The sequence below is a fragment of the Atractosteus spatula genome, chromosome 6 (assembly GCF_055471065.1).
Source record: "Atractosteus spatula isolate fAtrSpa1 chromosome 6, fAtrSpa1.hap1, whole genome shotgun sequence".
Lineage (NCBI taxonomy): Eukaryota > Metazoa > Chordata > Actinopteri > Semionotiformes > Lepisosteidae > Atractosteus > Atractosteus spatula.
This window is the reverse complement of record NC_142711.1, coordinates 37,585,123-37,606,727: the sequence shown is the minus strand read 5'-3', so window position 1 is coordinate 37,606,727 and position 21,605 is coordinate 37,585,123. Positions and strand designations below refer to the sequence as shown.

The 21,605-nt window shown below is 38.9% G+C and overlaps 1 protein-coding gene across 1 annotated transcript in view; it reads left to right on the top strand.

Annotated features, from left to right (window-relative positions):
* The first annotated feature begins 7,973 nt into the window (after positions 1-7,973).
* Positions 7,974-21,605, top strand: part of LOC148832828 (nuclear receptor-binding protein 2-like) — a 94,996-nt gene continuing 81,364 nt past the window's right edge. Inside the window, exon 1 of the mRNA XM_088919185.1 lies at positions 7,974-8,632. Within this exon, the coding sequence (XP_088775311.1) occupies positions 8,513-8,632 (120 nt within the window). The 5' untranslated portion in view covers positions 7,974-8,512. The remainder of the gene's footprint in view (positions 8,633-21,605) is intronic.

The following is a 21,605-nucleotide window of genomic DNA, read 5'->3' as shown; positions in this document are numbered from 1 at the left end:
ACCATTTAGCTTGACCTCCCTATCCTGGGAAACCATCTGTTTATTGTCTGACTTACCAAAATAAGCCCCAAAAATGAGATAATCCAGCGCTGTTTGAACACCAATGCTGACATGTGATACATCAATGTTACTTTTTTTTTGGTTACATCTGACTTATGTATTACACTGCTGATTGCTTTACATTTGTTCAAGAAACCGAACCCAGTTTTTAATGCCATGACTTTAACATCACATTTTTCTGAGCAACACAGAAACCCCACAGATTCAATATCTTTGTCATTATGTGTAATACCTACACAAAGTTAAACCACTCATTGCAAGCATCACACTCCACCTTTGTTTTTTTGTCTGTTGGGTGATTTACAGATGCATTACAGTTTATGCCTCTTCAAAACATTGCCAGTCATCCACTCTGTGCCTAAGAACTGTTTTTTATTGTACGCTTATTCAGTGTCACAGCTATGGTTTTGGTCGCAATACTTTGATCTTCAGTGTCAGCATTACTTTGGTTGGGATCACTGTTGTTGTTTACACTTTTCCCTGAACCATCACTGCATGGTCCCAGTCTGGGAACAGCAAGTAGTCTTATAAACCCCAGCAACTTTAGCAAAGACACTTATATGACAAAACCATGGTTATGTACTATTAGCTGAGGGTCTGTAGAGTAGATCTGAGGTATTTTTGGAGAGGCACAAATGTTTGTTTGGTTGGGAGGGGAGTGAGACCGCTCCCTGTCCATTGCTGCACGGTTCCAGTCTGGGAATGGGAGGTGCTCTATAAATCCCAGTAATTTTAGCAAAGACACCTATTTGACAAAAACATGATGATTTTCTATTAGCTGAGGGTCTATAGAATAGATTTTAGGTATTTTTGAAGAGGTACAAATATTGGTTTGGTCGGGAGGGGGGCGAGACCACTCCCTGCACCATCACTGCACGGTCCCAGTCTGGGAATGGGAGGTGCTCTATAAACCCCAGCAGCTTTAGCAAAGACACTTATCTGACAAAACCATGGTGATGTACTATTAGCTGAGGGTCTGTGCAATAGATTCCATCCACCTTTGGGGAGGTACAAATTTTCCCCATCCAATTCTGCACTGTAGTTTTTGTAGAGGCTATCCACCCAGACCAACACTATTAATAAAGGCTTAAAACTGAATGAAGAAGGTTGATTGCTATTGTCTGACTATTTTAACATTGTATGTTTTACCACTTTTGTTGGTGCAGAAAATGTTTTTGTCCCTGGTTATAGTTTAAAAAACGGATTGAATTTAAATATAATAAAGGATTTGATTTAATTACAAATTTCAGATACAGCTCCTTTAAAAGCTTACATCTTAAAACCTTTTTCATTTAACAGAAAAAAAAACATTTCTGTGAAAAAAATAGCAATGACAATTTTTACAGTAGTACAAATGGAAGAAAGGTGGTGTAAAATTAAAACATTTTAATAAAAAAAATGTCAAACTTGGAGATTAGTGGAGAAGATTTAAAATTAAAAAAGGACCCTCTCAAATTTTGGCAGAATGTTCAAGGAATTACAGTTAACCACAAAGAAATAACAAAACAGGTGTTTCAGCTGCTTGTCACTTCGCTTAACGTTGCTATACTCCTCATACGCAACTGTGGTGGCTGAAGAATTTTCTGAAATTCGGCTATTTACATACACTTCCGGATCATTCGCGTCGCTTAATGTAGGTAGCTTCACGCTACTGTGGTAGCTGAAGGACTTTTAGTATGATTGAAATTCGGCAATTTACATATACTTCCGTATCATTTGCGTTGCATTACTTGTAGGAGTAGCGTGAAGCAAGCTACATTAAGCGACACGAATGAATGACCCGGAAGTGTAAATAAATAGCCGAATTTCAATCAAAATAAAAGTCTTCAGCGACCTCAGTAGAGTATGAGTAACGCAACATTTAACGAAGTGACAAGCTGCTGAAACACCAGCTTTGTTATTTCGTCGTGGTTAACTATAATTCCTTGAATATTCTGCCAAAATTTGAGAGGGTACTTTTTTGAATCCACTAATTCCCAAGTTTTACAGATCTAAGATTATTAGAAGTTTTTATTAATTTTACAGCACTTTTCTTCTATTTATACTACTGTAAAAATAGTCATTGCTATATTTTTTCTTAGAATTTTTTTTGTTCAATGATAAAGGTTTTGAGATGCAAGCTTTTAAAGGAGCTGTATCTCATATTTGTAATTCAATCAATTTATTATATTTTAATTCAATCAATTTTTTAAACTATAACCAGGGACAAAAACATCTTGAAGAAACAGCAGCAAAAATCCAAGCAAGGAACAACCTCCTGCGAAGACTAGCTGGCACTAGCTGGGGTGCAAATTTCACCATCTTACGCACCTCTGTGCTTTCTCTAGCCTTCTTCTCTAGCCTTCTTCTAGCCTGGCACAACAGCAGCCACATGAAGAAGGTAGGCACAGCCCCGAACAACAGCATGCGCATTATAACCGGGTGCATTAGATCTACGCCCACTGAATTGCTACCGATTCTCAGCGGCATCTCTCCACCTAACCTTCGCAGAGAAGCAAGTTGCATCAACCTTGCACTGAAAGCCTCGGATGACTCCAACCACCTGCTGCATGATGCCATCTGCAACCGGAACACCGTGATCCTCCGATTAGAAAACCAGTACTCACCTTCTAACACAATGAGGCGCCTTATGAAAGAAGCAAACAACGACAATGGCACTAATTGGGCTAACAAAAAGTGGCAAGACGCGTGGAATAATAACAACCACAGACTGAAACAATTTATTGACAAAGTATCCAACAAACCCACTGGAAATGACCTACCCAGACAAACCTGGGTCAAGCTGAACCGACTAAGAGCAGACGGCCGACCACATCCTATACTCCTGCCCTCGCTTCAGATGCCCCGGCAACTTTATCGATTTGGATGATGCCAGCTGCGACCTGACTGTGACAATATAACTATGTAACCTCTGCATGTTAAGCTCATACAAATATATATAGGGACAAAAACATATTTTTTGCACCATCAAAAGTGGTGAAACATACAATGTTAAGATACAATAAGCAAATCGATAAGCCAATAGCAAATCACCCTTCTTCATTCAGTTTTAAGCCTTTATTAATATTGTTGATTTGTGTGGATCACCTCTAGAAAAACTTCAGTGCAGAATTGGATGGGGGAAAATTTATGCCTCTCCAAAGGTGGATGGAATCTATTGCACAGACCCTCAGCTAATAGAAAATCACCTTGTTTTTGTCAGATAAGTGTCTCTGTCAAAACTGCTAGGGCTTACAGAGCACCTCCTATTCCCCAACTGGGACTGTGCAGTGATGGGCAAGGAGTGGTCTCACTCCTGTCCCGACCGAACAGAAATTTGTGCCTCTCCAAAAATACCTCAAAATATTCTACAGACCCTCAGCTAATAGAAAATCACCATGGTTTTGCCAGGTAAGCATCTTTGCTAATGTTACTTGGGTTTCTAATACCTCTTGCTGTTCCCATTCTGGGACTGTGCAGTGATGGACACTGTGGAGTGAATAGACCTTCAAACCTGATGTCTCTTTCTCAGGAAGGTGGCTCTGCCACAGACAAGGTATGGAGCCTTTCTGATTTGATCCGGAAATGTGTTCGGAAACACATGTTGTCCAAATACCAGTTGATAATTGATTACAACCATGTTGTTCCAATAGCCTGGGAAGTAAAGATGCCTTGCAGGTGTTCTGTATCAAAACACAACAGACGATGCCATTTTCTCTTAAATCAGATCATCCTTTATTATTTCGACTTTAGAACTACTTAGACAGCATTCAAATGCTGCTTTAGCTATCTGGCCTATTATCCTTTTGACATCTAAAAAATGCTGCACAGCACTGGGGAGAGGAAAAACACCTCATTTAACTGCAAGGAAACCTCTGGGAGTCCACTGTTGGCAGCTACCCCCTCCTCCAGGGTTACCTAATATTCACATGTCTTATTCATGTCTGATTCCTATAAGAGGCAAAGACAATGTTTAGATCAGGCAATTTTCTGAAAGTGCACATGAACATGAAATCTGTGGCAAACAATGTAAAGGAACACATAGGGGAATACTAAGAACACAAGCAAGATCTAAATATTAAGAACAACAGCGGTGGCCAATTCGTTGGTCAAAATCTGTCGCATGGTCAATGTATCACACACAAGGTGATTTCCACCAAATAAAATACTCTTTTCATATAGGCAGACATACAATTAAATTATATGTAGTGACAATTGTCTGACAAGTCACTTTGATTTTCTGGATCATTGTAAAGCTGTAGATTATATCATGATTTTCATTGGAGAACCAAGTGTCATTCCCGTTTCTCCTAAACATTAAAAGAAAAGGGAAGTTTTTCAAATGAAGCAGAATACCTGAAATTTTGTATATTTGTTTTTTGTCAATGGAGGAGATGGTGAGACATTAATCTACTAGACAGAGAGAATTGTAACTTATGATAATTAAAGTGGTAGGTAGATGTCTAATGTATGGGCCGTGTTCTAAACTACGAATTTTGCATGTAAAAAATTGTAGTATTTTTTTTCTATCTGGGACATTGAAAAGTAGCTAGCAGAATTATTGATGGCAGCTTTAAGCAAATTTAGTAAACTGCCAGGCATAATTTTAAAACCATCAGAATAGAATTCCAGATTCATTTTGGTCTTGCATTCATATTAATGACACACTACATGACCGAATTAAACCAGCAGTTGTTTAGGGCATTCTCAAATCTACATGTTTTATTGACCCAATCAAGATTGCCAATTTGACCCATTTCTGAGAATATATTGATAAGTGACTTGTTGAGATCATTTGGATGACCAAAAAATTTTAGATTGTCCCGATGGGTTTTTTTGGAATGAACACCTGAGCTGTTGTGGAATTTTCTTTTTCTTGTTCCATTCCTCCTCTTCCACAAGGGCAGGAAACCTACTTATTCTAGACAGATTTAGTCTTATTTTATCACACAATTCGCTTCCATGTGCTTTGTAAAGAATTCCTAACCTTTCCACACATTCATCGATTCTAACCTTTTCATAATTAAGAAACAGTTGTTTAGTATTTTTTCAATTAAACTCAGAAATTGATGTAGTCCTGTCAATATACTTTGGGTCTGTTTTTTGGTATTGCTGTAATCTGCCCAGTATGTCTGTCCATATTGGGATAGATGACAAGAAATTTGAAAAAAATTTTGAGAAAATTTTTTACAGAGTTCACTAGCTTGTCACATAACATGGCTTTTACAGGCCCTGATTATAGTAAACTTCAATTCACGGTCCTGTGCAGTCCCACTCCTTGTCCATCACTTGATAGTCCCAGTCTAGGAACAGCAAGTGGTCTTATAAACCCCAGAAACATTGGCAAAGACACTTACCTGGCAAAACTATGGTGATTTTCTATTAGCTAAGGCTCTGTAGAATAGATTTGAGGTATTTCTGAAGAGGCTCAAATTTGTGTTTGGTTGGGAGGGGAGTGAGACCACTCCCTGTCCATCACTGCACAGTCCCAGACTGGGAACAAGAAGTGCCCCTATAAACTCCAGCAACATTTGCAAAGATGCTTATCTGGCAAAACTATGGTTATATACTTTTAGTTGAGGGTCTGTAGAATAGATTTGAGCTACTTTTTGATAGGCACAATTTTTTTTATCAGGAATCAGACTTTTTCTTGTCTAGCAGTGCACAGCACTGTGTCAATTTGCAAGGAGGAATTTCCTATTACCCGTGGGTCTCTTTATCACATTCCACCTAGTTTAGAGGATGTACAAATTGTTGTTGTGCTTTAAATGTGACTTGTCCAGGATTTTTTTCTAAAGCTGGTTTTAGGAGGATTTTATTTTGAAAGGTCGCTTAATGTAGCTAGCTTCACACTACTCCGTGTTAGTTTTAGCAGTTACATGCGTTTTGTTGAGTTCTAATCATTTCTGACCATTTCTGAGTGTGCATGAAGTTTTGATAACACTAGTCACATTGGGGACATAGATTGTATCTATGAATTGGCTTCATTACTCTGCTCTCCTCCCCACTGATAGCTAATGTGTGGTGAGTGTTCTGGTGCACTATTGCTGCCGTCGCATCATCCAGGTGGATGCTGCACATTGGTGGTGGAAGGGAGACCCCATTACCTGTAAAGCGCTTTGAGTGGAGTATCCAGAAAAGCGCTATATAAGTGTAAGCAATTATAATTATTATTTTTGTACATACCCGTGTCAAAATTAGCAGTTACACACATTTTGTTGAGTTCTGATCATTTCTGAGTGTGCATGAAGTTTACAAAACACTAGTCACATTGGGGCGACAGATTGTACATACCTGTGTCAGAATTAGCAGTTACATGCGTTTTGTTGAGTTCTGATCATTTCTGACCATTTCTGAGTGTGCATGAAGTTTTGAAAACACTAGTCACATTGGGGAGACAGATTTCAAGTACCATGTCAGAATTAGCAGTTACACACATTTTCTTGTGTTCTCATCATTTCTGACAAATTCTGAGTGTGCATGAAGTTTTGAAAACACTAGTCACATTGGGGTGACAGAAAAACGTATCAGTGTTAGTTTTAGCAGTTACGCACATTTTCTTGTGTTCTCATCATTTCTGACAAATTCTGAGTGTGCATGAAGTTTTGAAAACACTAGTCATATTGGGGCAACAGATTGTATATATGTTTTGGCTTCATTACTCAGCTCTCCTCCCCACTGATAGCTAATGTGTGGTGAGCATTCTCGTGCACTATTTCTGCTGTCGCATCATCCAGGTGGATGCTGCACATTGGTGGTGGTAGAGGGGAGTCCCCATTACCTGTAAAGCGCTTTGATTGGAGTATCCAGAAAAGCGCTATATAAGTGTAAGCAATTATAATTATTATTATTGTACCTTCCCGTGTTAGTTTAGCAGTTACACACGTTTTATTGAGTTCTCATCATTTCTGACAAATTCTGAGTGTGCATGAAGTTTTGAAAACACTAGTCACATCGGGGCGACAGATTGTAGCTACCGGTGTCAGAATTAGCAGTTACACGCATTTTGTTGAGTTCTGATCACCTCTGATAGTTTCTGAGTGTGCATGAAGTTTTGAAAACACTAGTCACATTGGGGCGACAGCACTTCCACGTAGTTTTCACTTGTGTCTTGTATCATTCTAAGCTTCTAGTGTAACTCTAATGTAAACTCTTGACGGTAATATTTTGGGACGGGCTCTATAGCAAATAAAATGTGTATTGATTGATTTATTGATTGATTATACTCTTACAATTGCCATTATATTTGGAATTAGTTGTGTGTTTATTTATCAGACATTTTAAAATCTAAAAGTGTTGTATTGTTCATGTTTCACAACGAACTTTATTGATTTTGTGTTCAGAGTACGAATATGATATCTGATGGTTAAAACCACACGGTACATAGAAACTCATTTACATACATTTAGGGTCACTTTCCTATGATTACCAGCACCAGTAGGGCGGTTCTTCGAACCTGTGGGGCGGTGCTTCGAGCCGAACGCTACCTATCGTATAGTCTCTTTAAAAGCGCACCAAAGATTGTGATGATGACTATATCCCTCTGTGTTAAAATTGTAAAAGACAGAGGGAGAGTGAAGAGACAGAAAATAATAAAAATAAAAATATATCATATATTGCCCCGTAAATATGATGTGATATTATAATATACATTTGGTATATAAGCCCTATTAAGATGCTTGAATTTAAAATTAAAATAAACAAAATGTACCTGACATTCTCTTTATCATGCCATAATTTTGAATTGACGCATTAACGTCATACTTGAGGTATTGTTCAGTATGTCTGCTCCCTTGTGTGTTCGACCTTGCAAAGTGTAATTACGCAGAATCTCCACATGTTACGGTAACTGGACGAGTAAATATTTGAGACCCACAGGGGAGACTGTATTCAAATCGTGAATGATGTATGTGTGGGCTGGGACTTAGCAGTCCAGAGGGGGTTGATATATGTAGAAAAGTAAACACTGTAAAAGAAGAAACCGGGAAGCCAAGTGAAGGAAGGCGTGCCTTTTTTTTGTCAAAATATACATAAACTCGTGGTGTATCTCGTTTTCTGCAAAATTCGTTCCCTATCAATATGCGCCAGAAGACTGTTCTCATGGAGCACACGAAAGCAAAATAAAGCTTTTTCTCGTGGATTCTTAAGGTCCACCCCTCACGTTTTAATTTTGGGTATTTAATCGCTACCAAATCCGACACATTTACGAAGAAATGTGGCTTTTTAAAACAAAAATCGGCTACTTCGATTTTTCATTTTCTAATATGTTATCAGGTGCTTTAATTGCGCCACTAAATTTATTTTAAACTAACCATCTGAAGATTATATCTCATGCTGCCGTGTTCCGTGGGGAGTTACTGTTATCACAACAGTAAGACTGCAATTTTAGACCCAATTGCTGCGTAGACGTAGTAGTAACTCGCCTATGTAGGGACGTTTTGAAGGCGAAGGAGTGAGAAATCGCAAGAAAAACATGACTATGTCCGTCCCGGAGAGGAGCTCTGAGTCTGGGGGAAAAGAGGAGGAGAGCGAGGATGAGAGCGAGATTTTGGAAGAAAGCCCCTGCGGCCGCTGGCAGAAGCGAAAAGAGCAGGTAGGTCTGAAATGTCCATTCTTGGCGATTACACTCGTAACAATTGTGCCTTTTGTGTCTTACGACATTCAAGACATGCTTGATAAGAAGCGTTGCGTTATAACTGTTGCCAGCATTACCCGATGATCAATGAACTGGATCTCCGTCGTTTAAACCTTCACTGACGGCTGCATTGACTTTTAGCCAACATGACAGAAAGGTATTCATATCATGTTAACGTTGACATGGCTTCTGTATTTAATTATTTATTTCGGGATCAAACCGTCTCCCCCACCTCCTTATAAAAGCGTCTGGCGTCGTGTGTGAGCAGCCTATTTTACAGCACGTAGAACAATCACATGATATTGCAAGGGACAAATTCACTGCAGCATACGGTCCGTGAACTCCTAAAACCCGGTCTGTGTGCTTCCATTATGCCTGCTTTAATATCCGATTTTGCAGAGTATTGATCCTGTGCTTTCAATAGCAGTTTAAAGGAGCAGGTGGGGATGGACTGTGAAAAGTAACCCGTTTCAGCTGCTTGTTCTGGTAGTGTATCTCTCATTCGTCCAGAGGGATTTAATATGGTGAACGGGCACCATACAGATACAGATTATAATCTATATGGGGGAAGGGACTATTGGAGGTTCTTGTTAAATTGTGGGATTACGGTGGAGGAAAACCCGGCTCGTGATCTTGAATAATATTGGCCGGAGTGCTCTTTGTGTGCTGCCGCATCAGGGATTAATATTAATAAGTGACAACTCAACCTTTTCAGAATTTTAAATAAATAACAATACAATAGATTTGAGAAATTGTATAATTTATATTATTTACTTCTTAAGTTTTTTCAACTTTTAGTACAGCACGTCACTGTTGGCTCCTAGCCCGGATTAAATAAAATCGATGTTACCAGCGCTGTAGGAAAGCAATGCGAGTTCAGATTTTATGTGATCGTGATTAGTATATGAACCCAAAAGCACAGAGACAATACATTGTGAAATATGTTGTGTTTTTTGTCTTAATTATTAACTGTTGATTAATGATCCGGTTATTAATATTGAATAACATTTTTACATGTATTGTGACAAGTGTGCATTACTAGTGTTTAAACATGAACAGGGACAAAACATTTCACAGATCAGATGAAGAACATCAAGGTTTGCGCACTATGATACGACACATTGAATAACACGCATTTCAGTATGTTTGTCGAGGTTTTGCGTTATTGCCGCGGTTACAGGGACTTACGATTCATCTTCAGTAGTCAGCGAAAATAATTAAATTAGTGAAATATCTGCAGTGTCTAGGATGCGCACTCTGCACACAAATAACCGGGAATCTTCTTCCGTTCCAGTGTTTTCAGATTTAATTACTCCGTTCCTTATTCAGTGTCTGTTTTACAGTTCTGCAGCCAGAATAAAACCATACATGATGTGATGGTCCTTGTGAATAATACAGGCATGGAGATAATAATGATGGATTATATTAATTTATATTTGGAATGATATGTAGTTCTTTGGGATTGAAATGTTTTTCTATGTAGTGTAACCTCCTGGCACTGCCCCCCACGTGACATATTCTATGACTATAATAATTTGTAATTCTATTACAAAGATTTGTTTTTTTAGACTAACTCTCAGACTGAAGGAATTTGTCTCGGTTTGGAGAAAAGTGTGGTTGGAATTGAATGGTACTACTTCACAAACAGCTGCAATTTAAACTTTTTGCCAATGTGACATCAAAATCTCTGCTGTGGAGCAAAACATGACAAAAGGGGACATCAGGTTAATGCATGGTGGTGCACTCAGGTAAAGATATGCATGTTTTGCTTGGTCCAGTGGGACTATAGCATTTCAAGGTATCCCAAAATCTTTACGAGCAAAATCAATACTAAATTTAATTATACAAACCAAAATGATCCATTCACTCTCAGATAGCTCTTAACAACAACATGTAGCTATCTAAGTTTTAAGGAGAGACCAGGTGAAGTGTTGCTGGTCATGGAAATAGGATTCCAAGCTGGAAGACAGTTACTGTACCTGCTCTTGATCCTGAGTTGTGACACATCTGCAGACAGATTTGGAGTGCACAGGCATCATGCGAATTTAGATTGGCTATGAGAGGAGACGGGTTCACTCAGGTAGACACTGAGAAGATTAAGAAGACTTTCAATATTAAAAATAACACTTGAACAGAACATTTTGGTGGCACTCTGACACAGTGGTTTTAATTGCTGCCTCTCAGCACTGGGGCCCTGTGTTCAATTCCAGACAAGGGTGCTGTCTGTGTGGAGTTTGTATGTTCTTCCATGTTTGCAAGGGTTTCCTCCAGGTGCTTCAGTTTCCTCATAGAGTCCTAAAACATACTGGAATGTTAATTGGCCCTGGTATGCATGTCTGTGTCTGTGTGTGCCCTGCGATGGACTGGCATCCCATCCAGGGTGTAACCTGCCTTGCACCTGCTGCTACCCAGGATAGGCTCTGGTTCTGAATTGGAAGAAGCAGTTAGAAAATGGATGGATGGGGACACTTTTATAATTCATCCTTTCACATTATTCCACTTTTGACTTTGTAATATTCATTCTAATATGTTAGGAGCCTTCTCTTTTGTATTAGTTAATTCATGTGCAATGTTCCAAAGTTTGCACTACATGCTATGGTGCACAAGTAGCTCACTCATAAAAGGCTCTACTTGCTGAAATGCATAGCATATATTCCTTGAGTATAAAGTAGGCTTCTTACTTTTTTGGGCTGGGCTTTATTTCCCAGTCTGATAAGAAGGTGTCTAATCTGTGCCTCAGCAGGTATCTACAGAAGTGTAGTTCTTACAGTATATACAGAACGACTCTGGGGTAAGGCACGTGGTTATCTCTTACTCACACTTGTTTAGTAAAAAACATCTCTATGTAATTTGCTTCCTTATGATCTTTCTGTCAGTTGTCCAGGGTGTTGTGCAATGAAGCTTTATTTTCCCAGTCATTGACTTGCTGCCTCTTTGTTGTATTTTTACATTATTTCTGTCACTGCTAATGTCTTCTTGTGTATAATGTTTCTTCTGTTACTCTGTTTATGGACTGGCTCCTGTAGCTCAGGAGTGTACTGTGGTACTGTATTCTATTCTACTATACTCATTCATGCATCTTACCTGTAGGATCATGTGAGAGACAGATTTGTCATAACTCCATTGTCATTGTAATTTCTAATTTAACTAGCGAAATCAGTTCAGAACAAATTCACTTTTACAATATAATCTTGAGAGTAACCATACTGTATATACTGCTGGGCCTTTACCAGATAAATCTGATTTGAATTCACAGGCCTCTCTTTGGGAGTCCCGAGCCCTAACCCTTCTTCCAACACTGCTTCTTCAATCTCACAGCAGAATTGTTAAACTGCCTGATTAACATAAAGACACTCTAGGACACCATCCTAAATACTGTTTTGGACTGATTACAACTTATATGAAGTGGGCTTTTTTGTAAATACTGCATTTACCCAATCAGTGTAGTGCTTTTACTCTTCTTCAATAAAAAAAAATGTTCAGGTCTGTAAAGTGAAAAGGTTTTGGTTCTGTTTTAAATTGGGCCTGTTGTTGAAGGCAGTCCTCTGGTTCTCTGCCTGTAGGTTTGCTATGACAGTCTTCTGTCAGAGAAATTACAAGGGGATCATGAACACTTTCTCACCCACCCCTAATGAGATTTACTTAACCTTTCTGTAAAGTCAGTTACAGTTTAGAAATTAATGACCTGTAGACAAGTCTTTTAGGAAGAACTTGTTGTTCGCATACAGGCCATGCAGTTTCCCTGCGAGAAGCAGCTCCTGTGAGAGAACAGCTGCCGTCACCTAATGGCGGTTGTGGAGGCTCGAGCAGGAGCTTGGAAACATCCAGGGGGAGGGGAGCAGCTCTTTTTCCCCATGTGACACCCAATTTAAAGCTTCTCAGGCTGACAGAGTCAGCTGAGGGCAAAAACATATAGGTAATGAGACAAGTTTGAATGCAGAAATACAAGGGAGGCCAAAAAGAAAAGGAGAGCAGTTGACCTATTTTGCTGCAGTTGTAGCCAGAATGTTTGCCTTTACCCACTGATCTATAGGTTCTCAGTTGCCTAATGATCTCAGAAGCTCTTCAAGCTGCTTCTTGAAGGACTCCAGTGAATCAGTGTCCAAAACAAGCTGAGGTAGTTTGTTCCAAACAACCCACAACTATTTGCAGACTGCCATGGAAACTGCAGGATTTCTGGTTGGTGTAGGTGTATAAATACATACGCTGAATGTATTTAGAGAATAAAACCCCTCACAGCTGGAATGGCAAGGTGACCTAATAAGGTAATTTGGTGTCTATAGGTGCTGTTGTTTTGTGTGCCTTGCCAATTATGTGGTAGTAGGTGGGAGTTATCGAGAACTGCAGCTGATCACGTCTTCTTAATGCAAAAGTGGGTTTCTTTGGTTGCAGTTAGGTAATGCAGCATTTTTTCCATGATGAGTCCATCTTCTCAAAATGTTTCACCATGATCGAAATTAATCAAATCCAGTTCAACAAAGCAGTATAACCTCTCCCAAAAAACAGAAAACTTGAATTTTGATCTGTAGTGCTTTCATTAAGCTAATGAGTCCAAAAAAGCCAATTATTTTCAGTAGAAAAGAAGTAAGGGGAAATCCAGTATATGAGGAGTTAGAGTGGAAATGAATGTTACAAAGACAAAGGAACTGGTGGTAGATTTCAGGAGGAAAAAGGTCAAACCTACTCCTGTCTACATCCATGGGAGTGGCGTGGAGATGGTGGACTCGTACAAGTACCTGGGAGTGCACATCGACGATAGACTGGAATGGTCTAAGAACATCGAGACCATCTATAAGAAGGGACAGAGCCGACTCTACTTCTTGAGGAGGCTCAGGTCCTTCAATGTGTGTAGTAAGATGCTACACATGTTCTATCAGTCGGTGGTAGCGAGTGCCTTTTTCTACGCAGTGGTGTGCTGGGGCTCTGGGATTAGAGCAGTAGATTCCAAAAGGCTGAACAAGCTCATCAGGAGAGCAAGCTCTGTCATTGGGTTTGACCTGGACTCCTTGGAGGTAGTGGCTGAGAGGAGAATGATGTCCAAACTAGAGGCCATCATGGACAACTTCTCCCATCCCCTCTATGACAGGCTTGCAGGAATGAAGAGCATGTTCAGCAATAGACTGATTCATCCACAGTGCGACAGGGAGCGCTACAGGAGGTCATTCTTGCCATCTGCCATAAGACTGTACAATGCATCCACCTTGCGACTTGGCAGAGGCAACATTGACAGTGACCTGTTTCTGGACTAAACGCATCTACACATCTACTGCTACATCTGTTCTCTTTCTTTTTATTTTTCTTTCTCCCGTTTACAACCACTTTTTGTGCAATATATGCCAGGGACCTGTGCAATACATTTATATTTATATCTATAGTTACATCTATATTTATATTCATATGTGTGATATGAGTGTGATACGATTTTCTGTGTACTGTTCTGTTCTAGTTTGTCCTTGTGCGTCCGGACTGTGAGTAACTCTTGTATTGTATTGTATGTATTGTACTATTATTATATAATTCGTTACACTGTGGCTGTGTTGTGTGTGTTAAGCTGCTGTTGCACTGCAATTTCCCTCACGGGATCAATAAAGTATCTATCTATCTATCGAAATTTCTCGAGTCCTATTTTTCTGGTCTGCCAGAGAGTCATTAGTGAGCCGGGTTTGTTCTGGAGGGAATCATCCCCCTAGATCACAAAAAATACAATGTTCACCATACAGCCTCATTTATTACTGTGCCTATAGAAACTGAGAACCCTCTTGAACTTTTTTTTTGCATTTTGTTGTATCATTGCCTCCGAGTTTCATGCATTTAAATGAGGATTTTTTCCTCTTATCTACACACCATGCTGCACACTTTTAAGAGGAAAATGTTTTTATTGGAAAAAAATACATATTAAATATATGAAAACTGAAATATCAAAGTTGAATAAGTCCCCACTCTACTGAGTTAATATGTTGTAGAAGCACCTTTGGCAACAGATATAGCTGTGAGTTTGTAGGAATAGGTCTCTGGCAAAAGTTCTCTTAGAATTCTTCTGTACAAAACTGTCATAGCTCTGCGAAGCTCAATGGGGAACATTGACAGATAGCAAGTAATGCCACATGTGTTTGACGGGATTTAGGTGGGGACTCTGACTGGGTCACCGAATGAACTTTACCTTTTTGTTTCTTAGCCACTCCAGTGTTGCTTTGGCTGTGTTCTCTGGGTTGTTGTCATGCTAACAGGTGAACCTGTGTCCTAGTTTAAGCTTTTTTGCAGAGGACAGCAGGTTTTCCTCAAGGACTTTTCTGTACTTTGCTCCATTCATTTTCTCTTTTATCCAGACAAATGTTCCAGTCTCTGCCACTGTGAAATGTCCCCATAACATAATGCTGCCACTACCATGCTTCACAGTAGGGATGTTGTTCTGTGTGTGATCTTCTGTGTTTGGTTTGCACAAAAGCATTTATACTTTGCATTTAGGATAAAAAGGTCCATTTTAGTTTCAACAGACCTCAAACCTTTTTTTGCCACGTGGCTGTAGAATCTCCTGAGTGTTTTGTTGTATACTTCAAACAGGACATAGGATGGGCTTTCTTGAGTAATGGCTTCATTCTTGTCACCCTGCCATAAAGACTGAATTTGAGAAGTGCTTGGGATATTGTTGTCACATGACACTGACCAGTCTTGGCATAAAATTATCCAGCTCTGTCAAAGTTATCATTGGATTGTTGGTAGTCTTTTTGATCCATCTACTTCTTTCTCAGTAGTCTAGATTGGAGAAATTTGTCTGATCTAGGTGGGGTCTTGATGGGGCTGTACAATTTCCACTTCTAAGTTATCATCATCCATATGCTCCAACAGATACTTAAGGTGTTTTAAATATTCTCATATCCATCCCTTGACCTGTGCTTTTTCATAATTACTTTTTCCTAGAGTTCTGAGCTAATTTACAAGTGCTATCACATGGTGTGGGGGGTTGACACTTACACTTATCTTACTAGGCTATTTCAGTTTTATTAATATTTTTTTAAATTTATTTTAAATTATTTAAATATTTTTTTCCACTTGGAAATTTTGAAGTAGGATATGTGGATAAATTTTAAAAAACTGTTTTAATACATTTTAATACAAAGCTTTAAGAAAACAAAAGCTGAAAACTTTGAAAGGGGTGTACTTTCTATAGGAACTGCACTTTATAACATGACATGTGAGCTGTGCCAAGACAGCTGACATATCAATGGTCTTATTTGTTAAATGAAGAGAAATTGCATTATCCTCAAATGTGTTGGAATTTTATTTTTATCTCAAGTTTTTACTGAAGGTGTATTACATGAGAATATTATGTTAGCAAATAGTGTGAATTATAATGACCCCTTCAGGGCTGGGTGGTTATGGCAGTGTGCTGTGTTTTGTCTGCCCTGTAGACTGACTGCGCTTTCCAATTTGCAGGACCGTCTGCTTAGCACTTGTTACTTAAATGTAAAAAAACTAATCATGAAAATTTAACTTCAGTTTTATTAAAAAAGCATTTTTTTATATTGACTCTAGGACTTGAAAAGGAGGTGCGGAAGTCTCTCAGGTCCCTGTTTACAATCGCTGGCGCAATGCATGCTGAACTTGATGCTGTTCAGAAATCTTTTGGATGTAAAAGGCTTTTATATGTCCTGAACGGCTTCTTTATTTTTTTTCTCTTGTTAAAGTTACTGTATATAGAGGACAGATTCATTGTAAATGCAATATACTAAAGTTCTGTTAAGAAGCCAAGCTAAACGAAGATGCATTGTGTTTAAATATTGCAACAACTTTCTCTTTGTCTTTTGTAAAAAAGAATATGTGTCATTTAACCAAGTATGTCCAGTTGTCAAACTGAGTGTGCAGTGGATGAATTAACATCAATGTACTTTTGCAGAGAAAATTTCACTCACACAGCTGTCACACAGCTTCTCAGTGACAGAAGGGGCTATGTGCTGGTATCCATTCCACTGAAACTGCATTTTTCAACATATTTCAACATAATCAGCTGAGGATGACAGGGGCAGGACTGAGAGTCTGTGAGCTTCCAGTCATGAACTGGCATGAAGACAACAGATATGAGAAGGCTGTCTAGCATTTTGATGAGCAGTAATTGCGAATGACCAGCCCTCTTCCAGATCTGCTCTGCTTATCCTGCAGGAGATGAGGCTAGAAAGGATGCTCTAAATATAGTCTGTTTCACTTTTTTCTAAATATAAGACTGTGTACAATGGGATCACCTGTACTGCAGTTAAAACAACAAGGATGTATAATCGGACGATAGGGTTTTGAACCCCAGACCAGAAGGTTGTTAATTTGATGCTTCCCTTAAACCCTCGAGCAGATTAGTTCTCTCAAGTGCAGTCAATGCCTAGATGTATAAACAGGTATCCAGGTCTTCTTTGTAAATGAGAATGTGTTCTCAGTTGACTTACCCGGTAAAGTAAAGCAATCAAAAATCACCCTCTTGTTTGTAACATGTCTTAAAATATATCTTCCAAAAAAGTGTTTTCACTTTTAATAGAATTGTATTTTTAGGACATCAACACAGATGTTCATCAAAGTAGCAAAACTTTCATTTCAAACATGTGGGGGTGGGGGGGTATCTGAAGAATGAAAGGGTATGCTTTAAAAATGACTAAAGATATTCAACTAAAAATAAAAAGCGTAACCGTACTTACATGTAGACAACACATTACCATGACATTCTCACAGTGCCTCTTTCTTTCACTATAGATTAAGCTACATAGATTAAACTTCCACAGTGTCCTTGCCAGCCAGCAAGAGTACCCTTGATATTCTAAAGAAAAGATCATAAAGTACTTCTGTGCTGGACATTGGCAGCAATATTTTGCTGGCAGTGTTTTTTCTTTCCAAATGATCAAGTTGTTCTTGATGAATGTGCCAAACAGCTGCATTGTTCAGGCAGATTTGTTTCGTAAGAATTACAAAACTAGGTCTTCATTTTTCTAAGAGCACTGAAGAAAACTCTTCTGAAGGGAACTCTCAACAGTTCCCAGCAACCCCACTAAGGCCATGGTCTAACCAGACCAAAAGGCCATGAACTTCAGGCAATAAGTCCCTCAAGATTTCTGTAGCTTCAACGCTGGGATGGTAAATGAATATGTAATGACTTCCTGGTTTTGGTACTTGTGTACGATATTGTTATTTCTCTAGTGGAGATACATTTTCTTCTGTTTCCACATTACCTTAAATTAATTAAAGAAGTGTGAAGTTAGTATTTGGTCATATACACTTTACATGCAATGTGTCAAGTCTGCAACAGATCAACATCAACAGTCTTGATAGGTTTCATTGAGAAGCTTTAACTACAAACACTTACAGTTGTTGGGTCTTTGTAGGATTCTCTCGACTTTTAGTTTCCTCAAGTAAAATGCTTGCACAATAGGATTCAAGTCAGGAGATTGACTAGGCCAGTTCAAATGTTTCTACTTATTCTTCCCGATGAACTCCTTGGTTAGGTAGGCAGTATATTGTGGGTCACTGTCTTGCTGCAAGCTGACTTTCACTGTAGACCCCCCTGTTGACTAGCCTTGATTAAGACAAATGTTAATCATAAGGAATTTACCTATGTAATCTCTATTCTACATAACAACAATTTTTGTTGTTTTTTTCCAGATAATGACTTGCGAATGTGATTCTTTTATGCGTGATGTTTCTTTAGATAGAACACTGTTTTCCAAAAGAGCTGAACTGGTTTCTAACTTGCTACAATGAAAAATGAGTCTGTTGACAGTTCACTATTTTTCACAACAGCATGATGAAGGTTTATTTAATAGCTGTCAGTTTTCTAATCACTTTTTGAAAATGCCATTTACAACCAGACACTTAAACATTTGATTCTTTTGTCTACTCAGATATCATGCAAAATTTACAGTGTTGGAATGATGGACATTATCTAATTTGACAGGTAATTTTCAAATCATAGGTTAAGCTTCTCCTTACCAACCGTGACTGTCTAACCAATCTCTGTTTCGAAGACTGAGCAAGCAGTGCAAAAACTGAGGCAGCTACAGCATTACGTGGGTTTTTGCACGGTCCCCATGTGGTACGTTTGAGTTTTACGTACAAATAATTAAAATGAAAATGGGAAAATGGTTAGGTCGATAAAATAAATCTTTCAGGAACTGGTGTGGGGAGGGATGCGCCACGCCTAAAACCGTGCTCCTTGGTACCTTATTAAATTACACGTTTGGTTTAAACATTAAACACAGATGCTGAAACAGATATTGAAAAAATGTTGCCTCCTGTTTCGATTTACAGCACTATTGTTTCAGCAGCTCCCCAGTCCAAGCGGAGAGAGCACCATGAGCACGTCTGTAGTATCTGCAACGGTTTTATCTGCAACGGTTTGTGAGAGTTAGCATGTTTATCAGAGAAAGTAAACTCTCAATCTATTAAACTGGTAGTTTTTAAAAAGAGAAAAGTTCTACTTCACAGCGCAGGTCAAATTAGTGTTTATCGCTTATCCACTGTTTATGTGCACCGTACACAACCTATAATTTTGGATTTGGAGAAAAAGAAAAGGGTGTTAAGTATACTAAACTGGGAGAAAAGTCAGATCGTTTCTAGGGTAAAGGTTGCAGTGTGACGACGTGAAAAGTAAAACGGGTGTCTGGCTCGGTAGGTTGTGGAGATTGTACTGCTTTTTCTCAGGAGTGCAGTACAGTTTTTATTTGCGCAGCGAAAATTTAATCCGAGATGCTGTTCGCTCTTTACACCAATTCCCAGTGCAGACTATAGCCCCGAGTCATTAACTGAAGTCAGTAATTAACCTTGTGGGTGTAGACAGTTTTCGTAAATCTTTCTCACCTTGTAGTTCTACAGGCTTTAGTGCTGGTTTTACAAAGCGATCAGTTAAGATAAGCAACAGATTGAACATTGTTCTTCTTTCAACACGTGCTGTTTACAGTACGATTCAGTACGTTCGATGATCCTGAAGTACGTCGATGTGAAATCACGCTGCTAGTGTGTTTTTTTAAACCATAAAAACTGTTATTTTAAGTTTAAGATCAGTAAACATTGCGCTTTTTAAAGTTTTGATTTTGATGTACTGTACCTGAGTACTTGTAAAGATTTTAGCCGTTTCTATTGGTGTTTTATCTGTTAATGATGGTTTTGTGTCAAAATGCATTGCAGTCATTTTATACCTGAGACCTATAGAGCTGCTTTAGAGAAAAATGTTGCAATTCGTTCCATTTTAGAAGTTGCAGCCGAGATTACCAGTAAACCAGTAAACACAAATATTTAAAGGAGAATTACTCTGGTTAATCAAAATACAGAATAAACACCCAACACCAAAAGTGAGGTTTTATGCTCAATTTTATGCCAGGTGAGAGGTAATGCGTCTTTACAATAGGGGGATAGATGTATATTCACTTTTGAGAATCCAGGTTCGTGCTTAGTCATATTTTAAAATTTAAGGCATAGGTGTTGTCAAGGAAGTTTGTGGTGTTTCAGGGTACAAGGTTAACATTGTACTTTTTTGGAGTCTGTTGAACACAGGTCTCTGAGATGCCTTATTTTATATATATTGTAACTGTTATACTGTATGTGTTTTTGTTTAATGTTGTATGGTGTGTACCTTTTGTGTTATTTATTTGTGTTATTTTTGTGATTGTTAATAAATACTTAATGTACTGTGACATTTGGTTATTTTATTTACCACTCTAATTTCTTTTTTTTCAGACACACCTTAATTTGTATTAACTAACAAATCATATGCAAAATTCACACCTTTCATATACAACATCTCAAAGTAAATATAAGCCCCTTTCATTTACCCTTTTCAAACTAAAACAAGACCATTAGTATAAAATAATGGCAATATAGAAAGACATTCATTCACAATAAAGGAATAAAACATTGGAATGTCTTAATTGTATGTTAATCGCTGCCGCATCAGGTCGGCCCCCCACCGTCAGGGACTCAAACCCTGGCGTCACTCAACAGGGACACTCAACAGGGACCCAGCCTCTTGAGCCAAAGGGAAATCTCCCCTCAGCCCTGTGGCTGCGGTCTCTATTATTCACAAGGAAGGGTAGTGACATCACCGCTCTGGTAAGCCAGTTCTCATAAGCAATGGAGGCTGTATGCATTATACTCTCCCCCGCTTAATTCGCCATCTTCAGTGAAGGGCTATCCCATCCCATTTCTGAGACCAATGTAATGCTTCGGGGTTCACGTGGGCACCCTCACTGCTGCCGCTTTAGGTTGGCCCCCCCCACCATCGGGGACTCAAACCCGGGCCTCCGGCATCACTCAACAGGGACCCAGCCTCTTGAGCCAAAGGGAAATCTCCCCTCAGCCCAGCAGCTGCGGTCCCTGCTATTCTCAAGGAAGGGCGATGACGTCACCGCTCTGGTAAGCCAGCTCTCACAAGCAATGGAGGCCGTATGCGTTACAATATAATCACTGTCCCTTATAAGCTTTAAAATTGATTCCACATTCTAGGTGCTAAGAAAGAAAAGAATTGATCTCTTGAAGGAATGTTGCTTGGTTTAGGCTGGCTAAATACAGAATCAAGTGATCTAAAGATCTGCTTAGGAGTATATGGAAAATGTAAATCACATGTGCAGTTTGTGTTAATCTTTGCAGATCAACAGGAAAACGTTTTTCTGTTTTACTCTAAGCTCCACAGGGACTCAATGAAAAGACTGGAGTGATAGTAGGTCTCATTTTTAAGATTTTGGGTGGATGAGGTCTGGATATATTGCATCTTATTGAGAATGGATTTTGAAACAATGCCAAGTATTACAGTAGTCAATGCAAGAAAAATACAAAAGCATACCTAAACTATTCTGAATTTGGCTGGGCAAGATAATATCATATAGGTTGGACAACATCCCCTTGGTCAAATTGTAATTATGTTCTTCAAAAACCTTATTTGAATTTGAGCAGTTGAGGATCAGGT